Source organism: Manihot esculenta, chromosome 6, assembly GCF_001659605.2.
Source record: "Manihot esculenta cultivar AM560-2 chromosome 6, M.esculenta_v8, whole genome shotgun sequence".
NCBI classification, from domain to species: Eukaryota; Viridiplantae; Streptophyta; class Magnoliopsida; order Malpighiales; family Euphorbiaceae; genus Manihot; species Manihot esculenta.
In genome coordinates, this window is record NC_035166.2 from 20,216,853 (window position 1) to 20,239,117 (window position 22,265).

At 34.5% G+C, this 22,265-nt stretch overlaps 1 protein-coding gene and 1 long non-coding RNA gene across 4 annotated transcripts; both read right to left on the minus strand.

Moving 5' to 3' along the window:
• Window positions 1-228: 228 nt before the first annotated feature.
• Window positions 229-4,966, minus strand: LOC110617458 (cysteine--tRNA ligase 2, cytoplasmic). 2 transcript variants are annotated; one of them, XM_021760230.2, is made up of 9 exons: window positions 4,680-4,966; window positions 3,723-3,786; window positions 3,363-3,524; window positions 2,314-2,484; window positions 1,937-2,218; window positions 1,719-1,844; window positions 1,071-1,301; window positions 830-946; window positions 229-729 (listed from the first exon to the last, which is right to left on the minus strand). In XM_021760230.2, the coding sequence occupies exons 1-9, from the start codon at window positions 4,847-4,849 to the stop codon at window positions 454-456; spliced, it is 1,599 nt and encodes a 532-aa protein (XP_021615922.1). In that variant the 5' UTR covers window positions 4,850-4,966; the 3' UTR covers window positions 229-453. The 2 variants fall into 2 exon arrangements, with proteins under 2 accessions (XP_021615922.1, XP_043813404.1); XM_043957469.1 differs by lacking the exon at window positions 3,723-3,786 and having other exon boundaries at window positions 4,680-4,814.
• A 987-nt stretch (window positions 4,967-5,953) lies between these two features.
• Window positions 5,954-12,082, minus strand: LOC122723817. 2 transcript variants are annotated; one of them, XR_006351006.1, is made up of 2 exons: window positions 7,270-12,082; window positions 5,954-7,139 (listed from the first exon to the last, which is right to left on the minus strand). It is a non-coding gene; the product is annotated as an uncharacterized LOC122723817 (long non-coding RNA). The 2 variants fall into 2 exon arrangements; XR_006351005.1 differs by having other exon boundaries at window positions 5,954-7,166.
• Between the last annotated feature and the right edge of the window lie 10,183 nt (window positions 12,083-22,265).

Sequence of the window (22,265 nt, forward strand, 5' to 3'; positions counted from 1 at the left end):
AACTATTGATTTGTGGTTAGCCAAATATTATTATACTTTTTTTGCAACAGCTATTTTTTTGTCCAACTCTTCGTAACAGCTTAATATGTACGTATATATACACTCAAGTGTCTGATGTTTATCCCTCCAATGCAAACTTCAGCAACAGCGTCGAGATATTAAATAAAGCAAATTAGCAAAACAACCACCACGACACCATATAAAGGCAATAACCAACATTGGAACTCATTAGAGCAGACGAACGTATTTCTGTATTGCAACCGCCAAAAAGAAAAAAGAAAGGTTGAATTCTATATCGCCTGTCACAAGGTCACAATAAGTTAAAGCTCCCCAATGTTACAACATAAATAGTATAAAAATGGTTTAACTAGTGTAAAAACATTTATGGTATCATTTTCGCAGCTGGGGTTTTGCTCTTCTACAACTGTGCTAAAGCCAGAACAAGGCTGTTCATCAACTTGATGCAGCTGGTAGTGGGTTTTGCTTTTGTTCTGCTACAACAGATGGCGCATCCTGTTCTGCTTCAACAGGGACACATGGTCGCCAAACTGTTTCCTTGCCCACATCCATAAGCGCAATGCCTTTTGCAGTCAAATCAGCCCTGATTTGATCACTTCTCGAAAAATCCTTGTTTTTCCTTGCCATTGCTCTTTCCTCAATAAAGCTCAACACATCCTGCTCTGTTAGGCCAGCCCTCTTCAGCGCCTTGTCTTTTAGCTGCTGCAAAACCTGTCCAATTGAAAAATATAATCTTGTTAGAAAAGTTTCAATCGAACAAAAATAGAAATGGATGTTTAATTCATTTTTTGGAACAATTGGGAAACCTCACCTCAACATAAGTGCAAGGGGGAAGTAGCCCCAAAATTTTCAGAATTAACTTAGCTTCTTTCTCTATTTCAGTCAGGGATTGAATCAATGATAGTTGTTGTTGTTTTTGTTGTTTCTTCTGCCAAAAGTCAAGGAAACAAGCATTTGTTATTCCTATCCTCAAACCCATGACCAGATGTACAAAAAAAAAATTGAGAAAATACAAGGCATCTTAAAATGGGTTGAAAGGACATTTATTGTACCTTGATCATACTTAAAGAACTATTTATGAACTTCAAGGCTTCTTGGAAAGCACCAATCAAGATATGTGAAGTGCTTAAATCATCTGACATTTTGGACTCAAACTCTTCACGTAGTTTATTGATGCATTTTTGCGCATCAGCAGTAATTCCTACCTTCTTGACATTCAGTCCCACACCCTCCTGGCTTCCATCTTGAAACAATGACAAGGCCTCCTCACAATCATGCAATGTCTACAATCACACCAGTTAATATAATTTCCCAGAGGTATGAATGCAGATGACATCAAATTGTAAGTATGCAGGTTTGCAGGTTCAATACAACCATCACTTGCATGCATTCACGTTTCATATGCTTGTCTGTACCAGTGAAACTAAAGCATCATAACATAGAAACTCATGCAACTAGTATTTCCACCCCATTTGGACAACTCTTGTACCAAAATTCAATTCAAATGGGTTACAATATACTTCATGCATTTAGAGTAAATTTATAAGTGACAGTTCATTTGAATTTAAACACGTCCTATTTATGTACAAAACATACTTTAAAGCATTTATGAATGATCACAACTTCACACAGGATCTACCCACTAAGAGCTGGGCAAATTCTCAAATGAAAACTTAAGTGAAAAAAAATAAGCCTTAAACCTGATAAATGTAAAATATGGCATCTGAAGCACTTTCCAGCTGCAAAACAGTGTAATTGAGGGGAGAGCGGTAGTGTGCACTCATCAAAAAGTATCTCAAAGCCAGTGGATGGTACCGTTCAGTAACCTAGAATAATTTGACAGAACTTTAGGGCATCTATTCATGGTGTGGGTATTTCTTTAGATCAAAATGAACAGAATTTGTATAACAAAATTTACCTGACGAATTGTGAAAAAGTTCCCCAGAGACTTCGACATTTTCTCATTGTTATTAGTAACATGCCCATTATGCATCCAATAACTCACATGGCTCTCTTGGCGCGCAGCAGCACTCTGTGCAATCTCATTTTCATGATGAGGGAAAGCTAAATCACTTCCACCACCATGGATGTCAAACTTGGAGGTCAGATAGTGAGCACTCATTGCACTGCACTCTATGTGCCACCCTGGTCGTCCATCACCCCATGGGCTCTTCCAGCTTGGCTCATCTGGCTTTGCAGCCTGCAATCAGTAGTTAAATTTTCACAATTCATATTGAATTATGTAATCAAAACTACAAAATTTAAGGCCTTGTTGTGAGGGTTTCTAGTTTCTACCTTCCATAATGCAAAGTCAGCAGGATTACGTTTTCTTGTGTCAACAGCAACACGTTCACCAGCTCTTGTATTTTCCAGTTTCTGCCCAGACAACTGACCATAATTCGGGAATTTATCAACAGCAAAGAACACATCTCCTTCAATGTCATATGCAAAGCCATTATCGATGATCTGTGAAAACATTGCCATTATTTTTCACTACAGAGAAAACAGAACTGCCCAACAAAAATAGAAAAATGAGTATGATAGTTAAAGAAACATTTATCAAATTGGAAACCTATATGACACTGTCCAACTTATATACCAAATTTGAGAGCTCAAAGAAGGGTTTTCTTCTTCTCTTTTCAAACGAGGGAGGAGTGTTGCATCAAACAATGGCTATCAAATGAAAGCCAAATGTCACCATTCAAGCCATCAGAACATCAAGGGTTTCTTAACCGGCAAAGAATTTCCCTCACCACATGTCTCAACACTTGGCATGGTATGCACAGATTAGTTTACTAGAGCCCTCAGCAAAATCAATAAAGTAATTTTTCTATCTACTAAGCCTTCACTCAGAAAACAAAAGCTCATATAAAATGTATAAGATGGAATGCCGAAGCTTGGAAGCAAAAAGAAAAAAGTTTCAACTCCGCACCAAGCATTAAATACAGTTGCCACATGCTTAAACTAATAATAGCACAAATCACTTGCACATTTCAAAATAGAAACTTTTAAATATGGTTCCCAATTCAGAGTTGATCTAGTTCTCAAATGATTACAAAGGACCAAATAGGTCACTACACGTCTCCATGTACAAGCTACTCACCTCACCTTAGTAGTATATTTATTTGCCAGTTAGCTATTACCATTAGGCAATGAAAAGATCACAGTTAAAAAAAAAATTCAAAAGGTCAAAATACATTGAAAATTAGAGCTTAAAGTTCATATCTTTCTTATCTTTGTTGATTAATATTCAAAGTACATCAGACTTGACCATCTTCCTTTTCTTCCCCAACATAAAGGCAATCATTGAAACTCTACAATCAAGTTGTTAAAAAAGAACAAACTTGTTTAATCATGTCGATGATCTCTTCCATGTGGTCAGTAACACGTGGCTGGTACGTAGGATGGAGGCATTGCAGACTGTCCATGTCAACAAGATATTCCTGGCAATATCTTTTGCTTAAAGATAATGGATCCTCACCAAGCTCATTTGCTCTACGAATTATCTGCCATAATAGTTGACAAATTTATCAATTATTCATCCTACAAATTGAGAGAGAGATGCAAACTTGAGGTTTTGGTAACAAACTCTAACAACCAGTTAAAATAATTTTGTAAATATAAATCAGTTTTAGGACTCCAAGAAGCTTATCAAAGATCAAAACCATGTATTCAAATGAAGATCAGATCAACCAAATTCTTACCTTGTCATCAATATCTGTAAAATTTCTCACATAAGTAACTTCATAACCTAAGTGTTGCAGATATCTGCAGATTTCAGGAAAAATTATATGATAGCATCAAGAAAAACAAACACGCAACATTAGAAATGTAAACTAAGTGAAAAAACTATGAAGTCTTGAGGAACGTATCAGCAAAGCAAATAACAACAAAATACATCCACAAATCCATGCAACCTAAGTTTAAAGGGGTAACATCAACTCCAACTTGCAACATGAGAACCATACTCAAAGCTTTAATATCTATGATTATGGATGATTGTGGGGTGCCTAGCACCTTCTCTGCACATACAAGACCCCAAACTCAGTGTCTCAGGACTAGAAGTGGTTAATTTTCAAAATTTTTAAAATTCAATTCGTCATTTTTCCACTTTGGTGAGACTTGCTTATTGCAACAGCAAAAACCTTTGCGACAGCAATTACTCTCCAAATCTGTTAATATCTTTCAAAGCCTCAAAGTTTTAGGATTCTAGCCACAGTTGAAAAGCAATTGCAAACAATCAAACTCCGTTACATAATACAATAGCAAGCTCTCTTCTTAAAACCTTCCCTTTACAAGTTATAATTAACCTTCAGGTTCGACCCATAAAAACCACAATTCAAAACAGCAATAACTAGTTAATATATACCAACAATTATTACATTCAATCCAAATCAACATTTTCACAAATGGCATCATCTGTTAAAATGTTAGAAATTTCTTAAAAATAATAAGAAAGTTTATCAGGTTAATAGCTTTACCAGCTCATCCTTCTGGACTAAAAAATCAATTTTATTTCATTTGCATAATTTCATATCAGCTGCATTAAGCAAACCCACAACTCTAATTTGTTCGTTAGATAACCAATGACCCTTCGTATACAATTCCGAGAATTACTGTGAATTCAAAGAGTAAGTGGTTTCATTTATATAGAAACGGACCTGTAGAGGACATCGAAGACGACGGCGGCGCGAGCATGACCGATGTGGCTTAAATCGTAGGAGGTTACGCCACACACATACATGCGGACTTTGCCAGGGACTAGGGGCTTGAAAACCTCCATTGTCTTAGTCATAGTGTTGAAAATTTTAAAATCCACCCCTTTCGCCATTTCAATGTCAGACACTCCCTCTCTTCGATGGTTGATCGAAAGATAACGAATCTGCAACTGAAAACCCTAACCTCAAAGAGCAAGCTGTTATAGCTCTTCAACGCAAGCAATCATAGTTGCGGTCCTGTATTTAAACAAAGTAAAAGTTAATTTCCGAAAATTAAAATAGAAAAATATTTTAATTAAATATTTAATAAAAAAAAATTAATATATGATAACTTTTAATAATTTTTCCAAATATAATTTATATATTAAATTATAAAAACCATTCTATGTTTTTTAAATCATTAATTCGGTTACTCAAAGAAATATCAAAAGACAAATTTTAAATTATATGAACTTATTTTTGCAATTAATAATTTTACTTTTTATAAACAAGTAACATAAACAACATCCATAATTGCGCAGAAAATAGAAGTAACAGTTGTCGGCTCATCGGTGCAAAGTATGAAGTATGAAGGGTTTTTTTTTTTTTCCAAAAAAAAAAATTAATGTTTTTATTTTTTATATAAATTATAATTAATTTTAAAATTATTTAATATTAATATATGAAAAAAAATTTAAAAAGTATTTTAAATAAATTATTATATTTTTTAAATTAAATTTATTAATTAATTTTATTGATTTGGATGTATAAATTTTAAATTATAAATATTATGAGACGAAATTAATATTATATAACGATTTTCTTTTTAGAAAATGGATGGATTTTATTTTAACGGAATAGATTTTTAATTCGTTATGTTATATCTAATGTTTTTTATTTTTATGAGTGTGTTTCGTCTCTTTCACTATTATTTAATTTTATATTCTTATTTATTTTTTCAGTATTAAATAAGTCTTAAACAATTTATTATAGTTATTTAGGAAAAAATATATATTTTATAAAAAAATATAATTTTTATGTCAAACGTATTATTGTTTGATATTATTAGTTAACACGTTAACATATTTTCAGTTATGAAGAATTTAAAATACCATTTAAAAATTGTTTAAATCATTCTTGTTAATGGCATATTAAGGTATATATTATTTAAATTTCAAAATTTTTTGATACATAACATCCCAATAAACTAAAAAATATATCCCTTCTCTATTCCAACATAACAAATTAAGAGTATGACAGCATGTATTTGCAGAGTCAGCAAAATTTACAAGATAATCAGTTACATGATTTGCTTCTATATAACAATAGAGTAACTGAATATGCCATGATCTAGATAGAAGAGATTCGCATTGCAAAAGTAACTCCTTTAACCGATAACTCAATATCACTTCATAAGACACTAAAAGTAATCCCTTTAATCGATAATTCAATACCACTTCATGAGACAGTAAATCTAAAACCAACTGAGAATCTACATTCATTACCACCTAATAAAAACTCTGTTCCTATGCATAAGATAAACTATAGATAAGGTTTTATAATTCAGCCACAATACCACTGCATACACTCAATCGAATATAATAGCCCACAATCCAGCCTCCATATGATTACGAATCACACTACCAGTATCACTACGACCAGAATTTCCTGTACTTGCCCTATTACAATTAAACTTAACCCACTCATCATTAGAAGGTTGCCAAAATACAAGAATAACAGTATGTCCCTGCTTACTAAAAGATAAGGATCGGTACAACCAAGCATCCATATTGCAATGTAGAGAATGTAATAAAGAACGTAATTTCATATCAAGTTGTAGACCATCAAGTACTTGTTGGAAAACCACAGTATTTCACCATTTCAAATCCACTACATTACGACAAATAAAATCCCAAGAGGTTAACAAGCAATTATTAAAGAGGATGTAAAGCCAACACAGTATCATAGCCAATCAACCACAGACAAATCGAAAAATGATTCACACGTACCAAGGTCCCAAATCTTATTCCAGATATGATGGGCAGTAGGGCAGTCATGTACATATAAAGGATTGTTTCCTCTCTATGAGTACAAATAGTACAAGCCGGGTTATTAGTAAACCCATATTTAAATATTTCAACATTAATCATAATATTTCCATGAGCAACCAACTAGAAGAATATGTGACACTGTTGGGGCACTTTGATTTTCCAAAGCAATTTCTACATACCATCCCTAGGCCAACTATCAAACTTGTCTATCAACTCATATGCAAACTTAACTGAAAAATGCTCCTGAAGATGTGAACCACCAGGAGATCTCATCATAAGCTCTAACATCTTGAACAATGAAAATGGGTTTTAATAGAAGGCATTCAAGATAAGGTCGTATCAAGTCCCATGCCCAATACCCCGAAGACCTCAACTGCGCAACAATGAGAGATTGGAAGGACTGGGAAACATGATTAATAGCCAAGGCAACAAAGGAGTATGACCAACCCAACAATCATTCCAAAAACTAGTCAACATACCATTATAAACAGAAAGGGAAATACCTTTTTGAAGCAAAGGAGCACTGTGAACAAAGCTACGCCAAATAATAGACGAATTGTTCTTAGGAGAGAAAACATCTGCACTCCAATAAGTCACCCCATATTTACCTCGTAAAATGAGACTCCAGAGACTGTTGTAATCATGAAGAAGACACCAACCCAAATTAGCAAGAAAAAGCAATATTCATCTCTCGGCAACTATGAATACCCAAGCCTCCGTGATCAATAGGCAATGTAATGATATCCCAATGTACTGCATGGACCCGTCTTTTCCCAGTTTGGTCACCTCAAATAAAGTCACAAATTTTCTTATTAAGAAGATCATAAACTGCCCAAGGGAGATAGAAGGACTGCATAATATAATTAGGCAAAGCATTGAGAACAGATTTTCCCAAAGTAATTATGCTCAAGAGAGAGAGCAGCGAAGTTTTCCAACCTAATAGAGCAACATTCATTCTCTGAAATAGTGGTGCAAACATATACTTATGTGTACATCCATAGAAAATTGAAATGCCCAGGTACTTTCTAAGGTCAATAGTGATAGACATCCCTGCAATATCACAAATTAACTATTGTAACTGAGTAGTCACATTCGGTGAAAAAAGGATCTTAGATTTTGAATAATTAACCCTTTGCTCAAAGCCAGCACAAAACTCATCGAGATATTTTTTAATGAGATCATTAACAAAGAAAAGATGAGATAGGGGAGAACAACGATGAGACAATTCAATATGAACCCAACTACCATTATAAGATGACCCAACCTTTCTATGACTAAGATAAATAAATATGGTGAGAGTGGGTCCCCTTAAAGAACACCTCTTAAGGGTTGAAATCGAGGGGAAGGTTGATTATTCCATAGAACACATATAGAGCAGGAAGACACATATAAAGTAGGAGGACAGGCAATTAGAAACAATCATCACTCAACTGCTCGGGAAACCTGCCAATTGCATAGAGTCTAACACAAAGTCCCACCTAAGCCTATCGTAAGCTTTCTCCAAATCAATCTTTAAAATCATCCAACCATCACCACTCAAACGTCTCTAAATAGAATGGGCCACCTCCTAAAGAATGATGACATTATCATGAAGCTGTCGACCAGGGATGAAACAACACTGATTAGGAGAAATGAGAGAAGGAATAACCCTTTTCATATGATTCATAAGGATCTTTGAGATAGCCTTATAGGTAAAAATTACACAAGCTTATTGATCAAAATTGAGAAATAACTCCGAGCCTTGAAATTTAGGAATTAAAGTAATTAGGATCTTACAGATACCACTGGGAATAGAATCACCCTAAAGGACATCCAAGACCATTGCTACTATTAACCGACCAACCACTTTCCAGGCTTTTTGATAAAAATATGCCGGGAATCTATCAGGGTCAAAGAGAACTGAGATATAGAAGACCAAGATGGTATAGTTACTTTGACTATATCCAAGCTTGGACTGAAGCCCTGTTATATGAAAATAGACAAAGAAAAGCCACAAGAAAAGGGAGAATGCTCCAGGACAAAATTCAAACGCGCCAAAGATATCGATTAAATCCAGAATGAGGTTGTCTTCTCTTGTTAGTACTAGAAGACCATTCATTGCACACAGCGACTTGTAGTAATCGCAATTTCCTTCGCATTCATTTTTCTGTTCATCATCTTCTTCTGAACTGCTATCTCCTTTGGAGTTTTCAAGGGATCCATACCAAAAAAAGCAAATTTAACTTCTTCAGCTAAAAAGGGAGAGGCCAACAAAGAAATATCTTCCATTTTCATAAGGGGGGAAAGATTGATCTAATTGATAGAGGAGGCATCAATTGACTCATCAGTATAAAGTAGTTTATAGAAAGAGAAAGTCATATACGACAATTCAACCTGATTCCAACACTAGACCCCATTGACATCTTTAAGGCTATGAATGATGCTTCTACTACGCTTGAGTACTACACAAGCATGATAGCATTTGGTATTGCGGTCACCATCTACAATTCACTATTTTTTAGATTTCTGGTACCATTGAATTTCCTCTAGTCCAAAATCGCATCAAGATCTTTTGGCCGCTTCTGTTCCAATTGAAGTAAGCCCACATGGGAATGGACATGAGCCAGTCACTGAATGTCATTAATATGAACCAATAACCTTCTCTTTCGAACATAAATATTTTTAAATACTTCTCGCTTCCATAAACTTAACCTACCACCCAAATACCAGAGACGATTAACAACCAATCCATGAGAAGACCAAGCCTGAGGGACACAAGACAGGAATCCCGGATGTTTAAGCCAAGCAACCTGAAAATGAAACTTTCCACTGTTATACACCTTCAAAGCATCACTCAGTGAAGTAAGAGGGGGCAATGGTCAGAGTTAGATCTTTCAAGTGTTTGATGCTAGCTTGTAGAAAAAGCATATGCCAAGAAGCATTACACAAACCCCTATCTAACCGTGCAACAAGAACCATATCGATAGAGCATCCACGGCACCATGTGAAATTGCACCCAACAAAGCCTAAGTCTAGCTCTACCCATGTTCATTTACTCAGTCACGAAAGCTATCACATTTAGCAGTAGTATTAGAGCACACACTAGTAGTTTCATCCAACATCATTACATAATTAAAACCATCCAATAAAAGCCAAGGAGTAGCAGAAGAGATTTGCAAAGAGGACAGACCCGAGAAAAAGTTTATGTTGTAGATGAGCCTTTGGACTACCATATATAGCTATAAAATACCAAGAAGCACTACCCGATTATCGACTTGGCAATGCATAAATTGTGGATGAGTGGATAGAAGAGAAACCAGACCTATTGAGTTATTCCAGAAAACCCAAATGCCATCATTGAAGCCAATTGCCTCCACCCTAAACCAATAATCAAAACTCATCTTAAGAAAAATCATATCAACTCGAAAGCCACTAACCTGAATCTCCACTAGAACTAAAATGGAAGGTTTAAAGTGAGTGCAAAAATCATGAAGGATAAATTGACTTCTCTTGCCCATAATACCCTGTACATTCCATGCTAAAATAGTCATAGTACTAAGTAATAAGGAAGAAAACACAACCACTGTGTCACAAGACAAGCTAAACATTACACTCAAAGATTAAAGAGAACCAAGTTCGAAACCCCTTTCTACAGCAATATCACAAGCATCCGTCAAACCAGAGTCACAAACCTGATGAGGAGCACTCATATTACTAATAGGAACATTCGAAATATCCCGCAAGATCCCCGAATCATGAGATGGCAAGATACAATCTCCTGGATCATTCATCAGGGAATTGTTAGACACCTTGCGGCAATCAACTGTACTAATTCCAGCCTTACCAACTACCACTACATGATCATCAAGTTTGGCTACAGAGATGGACTTTTTAGTCCTATGATGGGAGCATAAAGAAGTACCTCCAGTATCGGTAGACACAAACGTAGGGGTAACCAGCACAAAAGGAGCTTGAGGAACAGATGGAACCAGCCCAATCTCAGGAGCAGTAGATTTCTATCGATGCCCAACAAGGACAGAAGAGTGAGTACCAACCCAAGCTTTGGATTGAAGGGAGTTCATCAATGGAGAACTCAAAAGAATAGGCACATAGGCAACATTATTATCGCTAGCATCATCCACTAAGATATTATTTAAAATATCAAAACGATTAACAGCAGGAACCTGTCGAGAAGAGGAGCTAGTTCGACCATGATTATTTGAAATAGTCAAATCAACCAATTTCACAGCCAATAGAGCACTAGCGGAATGAGGAGAATTGCAACGTGATTTATGGGCCAGCATCTAAGGGCCAAATGTATCAACCACTTCTATCCCACCACTCTCACCAGAATAACTTGTACCAGTAGTATATTCTTTATGTAACTCTGATGGATGAGGCAATGGTCTGTCACCCATATCCATAGGAGCAAAGCCTTCATATCTAGCACTTCCTTAGCAGGGCAATTGTCCATCCTGTGGCCACAGTAACTACAAACAAAATAGACTAAATGCATCCCCCCATATTCAATACGCCTAACCCTCCTATGCAGGTGAAACTTAGATAATAGTGGCTTTGAGAAATTGACTTCCACACAAATGTGTGTGTATTTTCCGCGAGCAGCTTGCAATGTTGCCTCATCAATCTTAACCGGGCGTCCAATCCTACTACCCACTCACAACAGGAATCTTTTATCATAATATTCGATCAAGAGATTAGGTAAGCAAACCCACACCAATGCTCTATCAATCGTTGTAGATTCAAGGTCAAAATTGGGCTGCCATTATCAAATAGTAAGATAATAGTCGCCAATTACCCAAGCTCCATCGAAAGTATCTGTTCATACTCAGATTCATTGGTAAATCGTACCATAAAGAAACCATTCACAAGATCAATTAAGTCAAACGGTGATTTTAGAGTCCACGGCTGTGGTAATCTCTTCTGATGTTAGCTGAACCCAATAGAACGATTGAGCAGTTTGATGATAAGGGTGGATTGCCACGGCCGCTGTAGCAGATATTTCTCAGGTTTGGAGACTCTTATGTTGAGTCAATCGTCATCAGTTAGCTCATCACTCTCACAATTGGAGTCATCATCAGACAAATCAACCGAACAATCTTCCGAATCCCACATCTCAAAATCAGCAATCGATTGGCCTTGCAAGACATCCTTAAAAGACGATTTGCGCCTCCACTCGACTGCCACCCCTGACTCAGAACCATTCTTAAGAGAAGACGCCACTGCTTCCTCTGCCATGCCATCACATAACTTGACCTTCTTGGTGCTCCAAGCGAAATCGACGTTCTTTTCTTTTAACAACGGCTCCAGGAAGACAACCTCCATCACGATATAAATTATAATATCATTAGATTGGTATTTAATGTATATATTATTTAAATTTTAAATTATTTTATTTTATTTCATGAAAAAATAATCTACATGTGAATATTATTTATAAGAAAATCGTTTTCTAATAAAATAACATGTATTCCAATTTTATCACACTATTAAAACTGAAAAGTATTGATAGGATTTTAATATTAAAATATAGAAACGTTATTTTATATTTTTAATGTTAAAATGTAAAACTAATATTCTATTATTAAAATTTAAAATTACTATTAAAAAAAATTAATTTGATTCTAAGGTAAAAATGAAAATTCTCCCAAAATTACAGCGTTTCTCATTTTTTCCCTAACCTGCAAAGAAAACCTCAATATCTGTCCGCTCAACCCGATGCAATTTGTTTAATTTGAAATTATACCATGAAAAGCCCACTACCATTTCACATTTTGAATTTTTATAGATCCATTATAGGTAAGTTTTTCCGAACAATGATACACCATGTACAAACACTCTGCTAGTACCTCCATGGTTGCAGAGGAGCAAGAGAATAAGAAACCACCAGGAGTCCACAAAGCCTACGCCAAGCAAGGTGAAAATAGCAAAAATCGACATCCAAAAGTTGCAAAGAAAGTAGAAACTATAAAACTTCATCAAGTTCAAATACAAATAAATTTAAATGTTTTAAATATAATTAAAATTGATTTTTTATTATTAAAAATTAAAATTATTCTAATTATTCATTACAAATAAACTCATTTAGATATAAATTAAAATACCTTGTTATTTTAAATAAATTCTTAGAAAAGATTTATTTAAATAAAAGTTAAACTGCAAGAATAAAATTCAGCTTTCTGCTAAATGCTCACTTTTATCTATGTATACTTATCGAAAAAAAAAAATTAATTTGGTTCATTTTAAACTTTTTGTGCAGTTACCAATTTTAATTTATTCAAGTTAGGACAATTTGTTTTAAAAAAATATTAAAGTTCAATTTCTTGATTTATTTGCTTAAATTAAAAAAATCAATTTAAAATTTTTTTTTGATTTATAACAATTATATGCAGAACAGTTGTATGTTGATTATTAATCAAGATAAAATTAATTTAAAATCCACTATTGATTAATGCTTAGAATAAAATTATTTCTAAAAAAATTAAGGTTTAGTCGTTGGATTTAAGCCTTGTTGATTATTAATATAATGGATAAAATTTAGCATTACAGAAACAGAGAACGGCTGATCAGAAGCATAACTCAAGATCCAAAACTTGGTATATGTGCACATGTGATAAACATGCCAAATTAAAAGAGCTCATGATGGAACACTGGTACCGCTGTCGGCCAAACGCCCTTCACATGATAATTTCGTCACGTGCTGGTTTTTGTGCGAATCATGGAAGATAATTGACGCGCTTCGACTCGGCCTCCACTCACCTGACCTGGAACTTCCGTTGGGTTCCTTGTTCAAAATCCTCTTAACTTTTTTTTTTGTGTAAAGCTCATAAATTAAATTATATTTTCAACCAATAATTATTTTAGAAAAAAGAAAATGTGCATGTTATCTCTTGCATGCTTGAACCGTTTCTTCTCCTCCTTCAGAATTCAATCCACCCAAACAATTACAGAAGAAAAACATGGAGTTCATATTATCTCTTGCATGCTTGAACTGTTTCTTGTGGGGACAAATGAGAGGAGTACTTGAAGAAGAGAACTCACAACGGTCCTTGAGAAACCCACAGCTATTATAGTGCTTGATCAGCAGCATGAGCCTTTTAAGCTTTCTTGATTTATGAAGGAAAATGAGCCTGGTAATGGCTGGTTTCTTCATTTTAGAAACAATAACAGAGATTCTAAGAAGATTTGAGACCTTGTGGAAAATGGGTAGTCTCTCCTTGTGATAACTTTGAGGTTGCTGCATGATTTTTGGGTGAAAGGAGTGCAATCTTTTTGGTTGCAGAAAGGGATTGATGAAGGTATTGGTTCGAGTCATGATTAAAGGGAGCTTTTTAAGGTATGGAAAGCCTGAGAGAGCCAAGCTCCGAAAAAGTTAAAAAAGAAAAGCATGGTCGGTTGCACTTTGCTTTTATCATAAAGGAATAAGCAAGTAGCCGTTGGAATTAGGCTTATGCGCGAACGAGTCTCGAACGCCGAATGAAGTTAAATTGGACATGCTCGAGTTATGTATCTTTAAAATTAAAATGTAGTGAATTTAATTACTTGCAAATAGAAGTTAAAAGAATTCCACTTAACTTTCTAACATTTAAAAGAAATTCAATTTGCCGATCATAACTTATAAAATATCATGTTGTCTTGATCAAGACAACTTATAAAATATTATGTCCTCTCGATTAAGATATATATATATATAAGTTTAGATCGAACTTATAAAATATTATATTTTTTCAATCGGAATAACTTATAAAATATCATGTCCTCTCGATTAGGACATATTTTTAAATTTCGATTGAATTTTGAATGATAAAAAAATCAATTTTGATAAGAATCGAGTAAACCGAGTACAACTTGATACGTTCAGGAAATAAATGCAAATTATCAATGTGATGGTTGGCTTCCCTGACCCATGTCGAGATCATAAATGTGCATGCTCTGAATACTCTAATGTGATGTGAATAAAAGAACATAATATAGATTAACCGCCTCTGTTTTTATTAGTCAATTGTCTACCATTAATAAGCCGTCTAACACACCTATTAAAAATGTTTTCATCCAATCTAATGAAATATGATGTAGAAGTGCGAGGGTAATCAGAATATATATACTCTGAACCAACCTAATCCTAATTCAATATCACTTAATTACCTAGAAAACTTCATATTTTCATTACTTCAAAATCTTAAATTATTCGAATTAACTCTCCGACCACCAATCAAAAATATATATATATATATACCTAGAAAACTTTATATTTTCACTACTTAAAAATCTTAAATTATTCGAATTAGTGATATTTTTATATTAACTCTCCGACCACCAATCTCTATTCATTAATTTTATGGTGAGATCGAACTCTTATCCAAGTGTTTTCGTATTCATATGATAAGCCACCGAATCTCAGTTCATTACTTAAAAATAAAAAAATAAAAATTTATTTTTTTCAATTATTGTTATTATTATTTTGAAATTTTCGTTAAGTTGTGATGATCGAATAGGTTACTTGAATGATCTAAATTAATGTTGGCCACCTGAGGTTTCTTTCTGTTTACTCATTCTTTCTGTTTTGAGTCTCTTTCAATTTGTTTATTCACAAACTTAAGTTGCGGTTTGTTGAAGAACGAGCAAACCTATATGCTGAAGGAATCTTGAGGGCAAATTTGCCATTGGAAAACAGAATCCCCCTTGAATGAAGCTAATCGGGAAATTATTGTCTACATTCTTATTTATTATAGGATCAAAATTAAAAACATACCTGATCTGTATATTTAAATGGATTTCATTGTACATCTTTTATCTTCACTATGATAGATTTCAATGTAGACAATAAATATAAAAATTATTTATATTTTTAGAGCGAAGAGTAAAAGGGAAGAAAAAAAAAGGAGATTTGTTGCCATTTTGATGTCTGGGGAGGTGGCAGCCTTGACCTCGAATGCCATTTCATGTGCCGACAGGTATAGTTTTGGTTTTTTTGGTGGTACGGATATGGTTTTTTTAATGAGGTGACCATTTCGTGCATACAAGAGGTTGAAAACCAATTAGAATTTTAATTCAACATGATCGGCTGAAACTAGATGTTGTAAGAGTCTGTGGATTCAAGAGCGTAGAGCATAGTATGGTTGAAAACTTTGATTTCATAACTGTATCAGACCAGAAATATCATGGCCAAATTTTTTATTAAATATTGAGTTTTGGCGGTTTTAATGTGTGAAAGTTGCTTTGAGATTGAGTTATGCGTTGTTCTTTCCTTCTCTAATTTGAATGATGGCAAACGCGATAGAATTTAGGGTGTTTGGTTCAATTCCGATTCTGATTAAAATTAAATTTTTGATTTTTTTTACTTTTAGAAATTCTATTTAAAATTCAAGTGTACTATAATTCAAAATAATTTTAGGATTGTTTCATTTTAGTTCAGTTTTGATTTTTATTTTGATTCTTTTTAATTTTAATTTCAGTTAAAATATTTATTTTAATAAATAAAATTATAATATTATTATATTTATTTTAAAATAATAAATAATTAATATCGAAATAATAATAAAAGCAATAATACTATTATTTAAATAATAATAATAATAATAATATCAATACTAATATTTTTTTTTGAAAGGAATATCAATACTAATATATATTTTATATAATTTTCACTAAAAATATTATATTATTTTATATATAATTATTAATTATATATTTTTAATGCAAAAATATATGTATAATTAATATATAAAAATATATTATATTATTAATACGTCATTCACTCATATAATATAATTAAAAATTATAAAGCAATTAATATATTTATAATTAAAATAATAAATATATTCATATATATATATATATATATATAATCTATGTAGATAGAATAAATTTGATTAATTAATTAAATCATTTAAATCATATTGTTAGAAATTTTTAATAACTAATTAGATTATGATGATATGATATTCAGAAAAATAGGGTTTTTACAATGGGCTCTGTAAAACTTAGAAAAAACTTAGAAAAAACTTAAACCTAGAGGCGAGTATTTCTCCGACGTGCCAACAGAACGAGTATTATTAGACCACCTGTCCCTGCTATGCTGATACGGACGTACGAGGGAATCAGATATCTGCCCCATGCGCAACGGTCTTTGATTTTCTCTGTGCGCGGATAGCCGGGTCTACAAGGCGGGTTTGTAAGGCGGATGGATGAATCCTCCTTCGGGTTCCGGGCTGGACCGAAGAATAGGAATAAAGCAGGGCCCAAATGGGATCGGCCCGAGGTGTAGTGAAGACGAGGCCGGCCTGGTGGAGAAAGCCAGATGAAGCCCGGTCGTGAGGCTGAGCGGACTGGACCCAATTAGCGTGAGTTGCTTGAGGATCTCTAAGTAATGAGCTATTTTTTTGGGTCTGGCCCTAGACTGAGGTGAGGTGAACTCAGAAGTTATCAAATTATATTATTATTTTATAATATTTTTAATAACTATTTAATAGTTAAAAAAAAGTAATATCTAAATTATATGAATAATTTAATTTATAAAAATAGTTAGATAGCACTAAATATAAAAATAATCAAAGAAGGTATATATATACATAAATAACTAAAACTTTTATTAAGTTTAAAATAATTCTCAAATAATTATTTTATTTATATTTTTATTAATTTATAATTTTTTATTATATATTATTTAACAACTTATAAAATTAAAATTTGAATTCCTTAAATAAAATTGTATAATTTTAATAATATAAATTATAAAATTATATTAAAAATATATAAAATATAAAATATATTACTGAAATTACAAAATATAATCATATTATCACTAAAATTATTTAAAAAAACATATATAATATCGGTTTTTCGATATTGTATAGGGTTTTTTATATTATAGGTTTTCTATTTTCAATTTTCTTTTAACTTAAATCACATTTCATTTTATATTACTTTTTAATTATTCATAAACAGGGGAAAATCTTCTTTTAATTTAACAAAAAAATCTGTAATTTCTATTTTTTCGTTCAATATCTATTTTATAAATGGTTTAATTATAAAAATCACTTACCCTTTTTATTTTAATAATCTAATTTGAGCATTTAATTTCTGGTATAACTGATTAATTTTCTAAAAATATTAAAATTTATTTAACTTTTATTAATCAAATATTAAATTTCATTTTTTAATAAATAAATATTAAGTTTCAAACAAATTAACTTTTATTAAAACTTCATAATTTCATTTAATCAAATAAGGAGGTAGAATGTGTGATTAAATGACTCGGAAATTTTATGTTTTATGAATGAAAATAAAGTTTAAAAAATATTTTTAAAAATAAAATTTGAAAATAGTTGATGATAAGAGTAAAATTGAATTAGAAATTTTGAAACATTTGATAAAATTTTCTTGAAGTTTGAAATTTTTCTAATTATCACAATATTTAAGTATTTAAAATATATATCCAAAAATGTAAATTATTTTTGTGATTATTCCCTTCTATAAATAGTTTAATTTAATAAAATATGTTTACATCTGAATTGATTTTTATTTTGAGCTTATTTAATTTATTTAACATTAAAATTAAAAATTAAAAACCCAAATAAAGCATATGTATCTCATAAGTTGAATTTAAGTGCTCTAATTCTTATTTTAATGATTAATAAATAATTGATATATTAAAGGAGTTTTAGATTTCTAATTTAAATAAATGAAATTGAATTATTTTCAAAATCGAAAAATGTACTAAGAAAGGATTAAAATGTAATTTTTAGTTTATGCAGTGTGAATTTTAATTAATTAATTGTGTTGGTTCGAATTGTTTTTTAATTTTAAAAACTTTAAATATGGATAATTTTAAGTAATTATTTTTTAAAATTAAAATAAAATTTGATGTATGAAGATTTTGTGGAAATACTTTTCTATGTGCTCAAAACCGCTCCTCTTTCCGGTATTCCTCAATTAACTCTTTCTCCATGTTACTGTAATACCCGGCTAGATTCCGGTATCGGAATCCCTATCTTCCGGCGGAATCTCCGTTGGAATATGGAATTTTGATGATGCCAGAGTCTTCTAGAGGGGTAAAATGTGATTTCTAAATTGATTTTTACAGATTTCATGGTTTTAAATGAAAAAGAAGTGAGTTTTGAAAAGAATAGACCAAGGAGGTTTTTGTCAGGTTCGGCCGCCGAAAGTGAAGTTCGGCCGCCGAACATGAGTTGGTTTTGGGGGCGCTTTTGGCTTCCGAAAGCTATGCGTGAACAAACCAGGTTCGGCCGCCGAACCTCAAGTTCGGCCGCCGAACATGGGGTGTTTTGCATGCATGTTAGGCCGCCGAAGGAGGTTTGGCTGGCCACCTATAAAAGCCCCTCAGACCGAAAATGGGCGAGATTTCTCCCCATTCTCGAGCTCAGGTGTGTTCATGTCCTCCTTTGGTCATTTTCATGTTTTCTCTTCATCTCCTTCATATTTTTATGAGTTCCATGGCTGTTTTGAAGAGTTTTCAAGCTTAGATCAAGTTTTGGGAGCTTGGAGACCCAAGGAGTAGTTTCCTCCCATCTCCAAGTTAGAGCTCGCACAAACCCTCGATCTTCAAGAGGTAAGTGTGGATCTATGCTTTCTTTTATGTTTCATGAAGTTTTAAGTGAGTTTTAAGAGGTTTTAATGGTTGAGTATGGGTAGATATGCATGTTAGGGTTTATGTGGGTTTTATGCCCAATGTATGATAATGTATGTTCTTGTGATGTTTGTGTTGGGGTTTAAGTTAGTTTTCAAGCCCCTTGAACATATGGGAGAGAGTATGCATGATTGGGAAAGAGTATGTGAGGGTTGATTTGTTTTGATGGTTTTGGCCTATGTGGGTCATAAACTATCTATGTATGCTTTAGATGTTGTTTTTGGGAGTTTAAGCTTGTTTGAGCTCCTTTGTGCATGGTTAAGGATGTATGCATGTGTTTGAGAAGTTGGGTGCTTGTTTTGGGATGTATGGAAGGTTTGGAAGGCTTGAAATGCACAAAGGCTGAGTTCTGGATGAACTCAGGTTCGGCCGCCGAAGGTAGTTTCGGCCGCCGAACCTGCCTGAGGATGCAGGGATTGGCCGCCTAACCTTGCCCCCGAAAGTTGAGTTTTGGCTTGAAAGCAGACTTTCGGCCGCCGAAGGTAATGTTCGGCCGCCGAAAGTGCCTAACTTTCGTCTCTGGAGAGAGAGTTCGGCCGCCGAAGGTGCCGCCGAACCTGCCTGACTTTCGTCTCTGTCTGGGACTTTTGGCCGCCGAAGGTGCCGCCGAAAGCGCCCTGTTCAGCCCTTTCATGGGTGTTTTCTATGCATGTCTAAGTGATGCTTTAGGGGATTTTTGGGTAGTTGTTTATGAGTCGTTTAGAGTATGTTTGGCACCTCACTAGAGTCCACCTGTGTAGGATCGGACCCGAGGAACCGAGGTGTTTAGCAGTGTTAGCTGCTTCAGAGTTAGTCCAGAGCTAGCCAGAGGTGAGTGGAACTAACCCTTATGTTTTAAATCAAATGTTTTCAGCATGTTCAAGCATGTTCATGCATCATGAATACCATGTTATGCAATAGGTTGCTTGCATTAGAATTCACGAATATGATGCATTGCATAATACGATGATAATGATGTGGATGGATACTGGATGATCCTCTAGCCCTCAGTATGTTATGACATGATATGAAATGATATGATATGGCATGTACGATATGATATGAGATGAGAAGTCCAAGTGTGGCCGTATCGCCCCTGGCATAGAGCATGAGAAGTCCAGGTATGGTCGTATCGCCCCTGGCATAGAGCATATGAAGTCCAGGCGTGGCCGTATCGCTCCTGGCATAGAGTATTGTTGACTTGTTATGGTACGAGATTGATATGTAGAGGGCTATTGGTGACAGATTCATCCTTGAGGTGATATATTTGTGATGTGACGCATTCCATGATAGCATATGTTAAAATAAACTGTTTTCTTTATGGTTTCTGCTCACTGGGCTTTTTAGCTCACCCCTCTCCCCTAACCCCAGGTTTGCAGGGTCAGAAGTAGTTCAGGAAGACGGCGAGATATGGTTATGGTCATGATATGTAATAGAATAGTAGTGGACATGATGTAATGTAAAGTTATGTAAGGATGTAAAAGAGTTATGTTGTAATACGATATTATGTTATATGTTCAGAGTTATAGTATTGTGCTTGGCCCGAGTTGGATAATCCCTTTGTACATGAGTTTTATTTTTATGTTGTTCATGTGATGGACCGAGTTTGACGTAGGGTATGCTGACCCTAGGGGTTCTATGAGCTCAGTCATAGTGCATACACAGGTCAAACTGGTTAAAGGTAAAGTTTTAAGTGTTTTATGAAAATGTTGGATCATGTTTGGGATTATACCGGCTGTACAGGATGCATAGTAGGCTTGCTACGGGTCCCGGCAGCCTTATGCCGATCTGGATCCTAGCGCCGGTAGCGGTCTGAATTTCCGGGTCGTTACAGAATGGTATCAGAGCCCTAGGTTCACATGGTCGGACCTAAAGTGTTGGGCTCATAGAGGTTATAGAAGGGCAAGCACAGTAGGAGAGATCATGTCTACTAGGATAGGATGTGGAGTCCTGTCTTGTATGATGATGTGAAATGCCATGATTTTATGCATGTGCATTAATGTTATGCTATGTATGTGAAGTAGGTTCATGTGTTTCCACATGAACCATATAATGCTAATGTTTATGTGCTATGTTATGCTTTCAGAAGTCAAGATGAGAGGAACTCGTCGATCTGCGAGATTGACTGGAGCTCCGCCAGAGAATGAGGGCATGGATGCCCATTCCCCTGCTCTGCAGAGGGCAAGATCTTGTAGGACAATCATGGAAGGTACATCAAGGGACCCTAGAAGGTCTTTTGATGCAGGTCGGAGGAGATCAGTTCATGAAGGTATGTCAGCGGATGTGATGGAAACAGAGGAGGATAACCAGAGAAGAGATAGTAGTTTGGGCATGAGTATGTCAGTAGAGGATATGGGAGAGTCCCAAGGAGGCACTTATGCCTCGGGCTTTGTTCCACCACAGTGTCCACCCTACCCGCAAGGGCCAGGGTATCCGATGGGAGGAACATCAGATTTCTTTAGCCATAACCCATATCCCACCTTTATGCCCTATCCTCCCTTTTACCCACAGTACCCCATGTTTTCATCCTCACCCTTTTTCCCAGGTCCAGTAAACCTTAACCCAGGGGATGCTGCACCTCCTCCTCCACCAGCAGAACCAATAGTCCCTGATGTTCGGATACCCAAACCTGGTTCATCAGTTGGCGGTAAAGTAAAGATGACAGATTACCTCAAATTGGATGCCCCCAAGTTTGAAGCAGGCGATGACCCCTTTGAGTACCTCAGAACGGTAAAGATGATAACAGATGAGCTAGGAGCAAGTGACAGTAGAGCCATTCAGATGGCAGGGTTCACATTGAAATGCAAGAAGGCAAGGGAGTGGTTCAAAAACTATGTGGACCCAAGGTTGGAGAGCTTATCCTGGGAGCAGTTT